Source organism: Brachionichthys hirsutus, unplaced genomic scaffold (assembly GCF_040956055.1).
Source record: "Brachionichthys hirsutus isolate HB-005 unplaced genomic scaffold, CSIRO-AGI_Bhir_v1 contig_278, whole genome shotgun sequence".
In the NCBI taxonomy this organism is placed as follows: domain Eukaryota; kingdom Metazoa; phylum Chordata; class Actinopteri; order Lophiiformes; family Brachionichthyidae; genus Brachionichthys; species Brachionichthys hirsutus.
In genome coordinates, this window is record NW_027181358.1 from 1 (window position 1) to 4,707 (window position 4,707).

A 4,707-nucleotide genomic window follows, 5' to 3' on the forward strand; every position below is an offset into this window, starting at 1 on the left:
GGGGGGGGCGGGGGTAGATCGGGTTACTCCCACATTAGACGATCATGTGAGTGCGAGTGTGATCACGGTTATTATTACAGCTCACACGACGGAATGGCAAAAAAAAGTGCTGATGTGCAGTGCTCCCATCCTTGCTGTGTGAGCGTGAAACAACATTCTGAGATTATCCTCCTTCTTCTACATTTTTAAGATTGTGTAATATTTCTGTAAATATGGGTGAACTACAGGGTCTGTTTGACTCACTAGTAAAATAAATAATTGGTTTTGAAATAAGAGTTTTTTTGAGTGAAATATCAAATGTTGGTATCTGAGCACTGCTGCAAATCCTCTTTCTCCCTCTCCATGTGGTGTCAACACCAACGATATAATCTCAAACAGTTTTGGTACGTATATAATCTGAGAGAAACCAAATACCGGAAAGAAAAACAGAAAAAAGAAAAAATTTGAAAATGTGAAAAGACCGACTCTAATGGTGTCATATAGCAAGAAACAAAAGAGCAGATCAGAAACATTAATGGATACTCGTAATCCCATCTTGCTGTAATCGAGAAACAAAAATGAAGTCCATCCACGTGATAGTTTTCTTGTTTCCAAATACGTTTTTAATTTTAACCAATCCCCCAGCTTCCCGACTCCACCCCCTCCCCTCCCATGCCACCCCCCGTGTCCCAAACTGAGTCCCAGTTAGTAGATTCCTCTGTTGATTATCGCCGGAGCAGCAAGACGAGCAGTGGAAGCAGATAAATGGTGACAGAGGCGAGGTTCTGGTTGGCCGAGGCGAGCACCATCTCGTTTTCTGGAGGTTTGTGGTAAATGATGGGTCGTTTGGTGACGGGGACAACTAGGCGCGGCCCCCGGGAACACATGTCATCGTTGCACATGCCGCTTCCTGAACCGCTGGAGTCGTCGCCTGCGGGCAAAGGATCAGGGACGTGCGCTTAGCGGTTCAACATCCGCAACATTTAGAGAGGAGTTCATTTAGAAAGGTGAGAGGAAAAAGACTCACTGGCGTCCTGAAAGTCCACATCCTGGCCGTCGTAAGCGTTCTTCAGTCGGTGCGTCATGACCTTCACCTGCATTATCTGCTGTCGTGTGGTCATGTCTGGCTTGGTGATGTCGATTTCGACCTCGGGGGTTGTTGATCTGGCTGGCTAGTCCGTCACCGATCACCTCTGGAAGGTACCTGACGTGCATAAAGACTTGTTTAACACGTGAAACACGCAAGCATGACAATCCAGCTCTCAAGAGAGCCCTACCTGGCTCGGCTCATGCCATTCCAACACTTGTCCTCAGCTCCTGCGCCGATGGCCACTCTTTCACCGCACAGGATGTCTGGGAGGGAAACCCAGTACGGCTTCAAGTCCCTCAGTTTTGCAGTTACGTCAAACACCTGAAAGCGCGGTTGACAAAAGTTTCACTCATGAGCTTTCATACATTCTACAACATACGTGGGACAGGAGAGAAAAGAAACGCTTCCTCGGTAGCTGCTCATTCATTCGTCTGTCATTCAACAGCATTAAATTCCCATGGATGAAAATGACCAGTCACATGTTTAGAGAGGAACAACATGGACTGGGATTCATTTGGGTAAATACAAACCATTTTGTCCATGATGCTGGAGCTGGATCCCACACCGTCATCCGCCATAGCTTTCCCTCTTCTCACGAGGTCGTCCGGTCCCGTGTTGCCGGTTACGCCCTCTCTGAGGTTCCCACAAGTTTGGGACAACTGGTGCAAGAAGGAGTGAGATGATGTCAGAGAGGGGCTGATGAAAGGGTTATAGGGTCTGATCAGGATCTAAACAGTTCTCTAAACACTGCAAAGCCCACAACGGGGCGTTGTCATCAAATTCATGGTGACCAAGGCTTTTGCACTTTCCTGTAAACATTGTTTTCCTCTTTCTAAGTAGATCCACTCGGGATCGTTATTGTTTTTAGTGTTAACAAGACTGAAATCCAACACTTTGAATAGAATCCCATACATGCACTTTATATAGAAACTATTCCGCATCAGCAAAATATGTTTCATTTGTTGAACAAACTTGCACAAAGTAAACAGTACAAGTACACTTAAAAAAACAACAACGAGTTGTACTGGTTAGCTCTCATGCACTTTTACTTGTGCACACGGCAGCAACTGTTATTCGTAATTGGTATGCTATAATGGGAAAAAGACATGACCTAATCTTATGCTTCCAACGGATTATGCAAATAACAGATCATCTGTCCTGCACTGCATCTGCCGTGACACCAGACCACAACCACAAACTGCATTCTACGACATCACAGCTCTTTCCTCTGGACGAAGATAAGACGGTGAAACTATGTGTTGTAGCCAAACCGAACATTGTCGGAGGCAGACTCTGGCTCACCTCAGCAAACAGGCACAAAGGAAGCTTTGTCTGTCTGTCGACACAGTTTTCCACCTTCCACCAAACCACTCAATCCAATTTCCATCGGTGCCAGAGCCGGAAAAGAGTGAAGTAGACGCTTCGCTTGCGTACTCAACATTATTGTAGCAGTAGCTGTGAACTGTGCCATGTTCAATCAACATCAGCAAATATCCCAGTATGATTTAATGCAAAAAAATAAAAAGTGAAGGTATCAAAAACACATTACTACTCTGCAGTCAAATAGTCGACGAGGAAAGCACTCAGAGAGCGCAGACCTCCACCAAGCAGCTCATCCCCCTCCTCATTGGATTTACACCGTCCACATGGTGATCTGGATCATCATCAAAAGGTTCCAAATTGTTCTGGGCATCTTTACTCACTGACCATGAAAAGAAAAAGTGAATCAGAGTTGATGTGTCTTTTTAACTGTTTTTTGAATCAGTAAATGGAGTTTTCAATGTTAAAATCGACTTTTATTTTCTCCTGACCTCATTCTGTATCAGATCATCTGGTAGCACAGAGGTCCCCACCCTACATGACTGTGCCAAATTCCATAAACATCTGTCAATAATGAACCGAGATATTGAGGAACATATTTTGAAGCTCCATTGACTGCAATGTTAATGGAAATTTCAAAGTTATCCAGAATCCAGGATCTCTCCCGGATCATCACCAACATTTGATCATCTGTTATTATCTTGCGAAAATTCAACATCTGTCATGACGCCTGCCTGGACGTAAGCTTATTCTTTTATTCTATCCATTTGAGTGTTTTAAAGTAACTTCTCTTGTTATTTCAGAACGTTCACCACGTCCCTGCACTCAATCAAGTTCATCCACTTCACCTGTGCCTTCTCAGGCACCTGCAACCCATCTCTGAATCAGCCTCCACTCTACATATACTCCGCCCAAGCCTTAATTCCCTGCTGGATTGCCAGTCAGTACTTCTCGCCAAAATTTTATTTTCCACGCCTGCTTGCCATATTCTGACTTTCGGATTCTGTCGCTTTGCTGTGCTTTTGGGTTCACGCTGTCAGCTTTGTGACAGGCAGACAACTGACTACATAGTTTCCACAAACACTTCATGTGTAAAGTGCACAAATATTGCCCAGTTTTATCATTCATCATGACTCTTTTTGTGTCGGGTTGAGCGCCCTGGCACCCTGACCAGCACTGACTAGCTGCCCCTGCATTCTGCAGAAGCAGCTGAAAAAAAGGTTAAAATTCTTTTTGACATTAAAAGCTATTCAGCTGCTCTGCTTCACTCAGACTGTTTGAATGCTCTCAACAGATTCTGATTGCAAAACCTGTCCCGCCACTCTCGCCTCATTTCAATTCATACAACATGGTTGTTCTCTGTAGTTCATAGAAATGCAGCCTGATTTGTATCTCTAACACACTGGACATATTTCTTTCTTTGCAGGCTAGCACAGAATAAAACAGTTGTCTACCTCGCATCTCAAGCCTTTTTAAAAGAAGTGTAGATTTACATTTAGTCAACAGGGTGGATTGGGAAAACGTTGACTGCGTGTTTGGTTTGAACCGGTATGTGCTCTGACCTTGCTGTTGATCGACTCTATGTTCTCCATCATGACAAACATGGCTTCCGATATACGGCTGGGGAGAGACAGCACCACGCTCTCCGCGCCGGATGGGCCATTAAAGCGTCCAGCCACCTGCATCATCGTTTCTGCAAACACAGAAGGTGTGGTTAACGGGAAGAACGCGTACAATGTTTCATATCTGGCGCGTAGATGGAGTTTCATTCAAAAACGTGTGCTCCCCACCCTCCAGATGCCTCCACTCTGTGTTGAGGTCAGCCTGATTGGCCAGACAGCCCTTCATGACGTTGCTGCAGTAGTTGGCGCAAGGTCTGGCGGAGGCCATGCCACGGCAGTGGGGGCAGTAAGTCATCCGCATCACGGAACGCGTGCACTCCGGGGTTAGGTGTACCTGAGGTTGGGCAGGAGACAAAAACAAAACACGCCAGCAGGATGACAAATTACTGTTTATTCAAGGATGCATGATGTAAAAGGTCTGGAAATAAATGAGGAGGTGTGGGTCAAACAGTACGTTTAAGCAACTTCTGTTCCTACAAGCCCGTTCGTACATCCCTCTCTAGGATTAGATAGAGGTTTTAATTGGATTGAGTCATTCTGTCGGCCTGAATATGGCAGTCAGATTAGTTGGCCTTATTTTAGTTTTCGCCAGACGCTCATGCAGGACAGGCTTCTGCAGAAACCTCTTGAGGAGAATATTTTTGTTTTACATGTGATGAAAGGGCCTGACATTCATACAAGTACTCTCAGTCCCTG

The 4,707-nt window shown here is 45.1% G+C and overlaps 1 protein-coding gene across 1 annotated transcript; it reads right to left on the minus strand.

Annotated features, from left to right (window-relative positions):
- Window positions 1-704: 704 nt before the first annotated feature.
- On the minus strand, window positions 705-4,345 carry LOC137917448 (glypican-1-like; the record flags this gene model as incomplete). The annotated part of the gene is given in 7 exon segments (XM_068760186.1): window positions 705-910; window positions 1,007-1,133; window positions 1,135-1,183; window positions 1,257-1,390; window positions 1,600-1,728; window positions 3,952-4,082; window positions 4,180-4,345. Coding segments are annotated over 7 exon segments (942 nt in total), but the record flags the coding sequence as incomplete, so codon positions are not given.
- Between the last annotated feature and the right edge of the window lie 362 nt (window positions 4,346-4,707).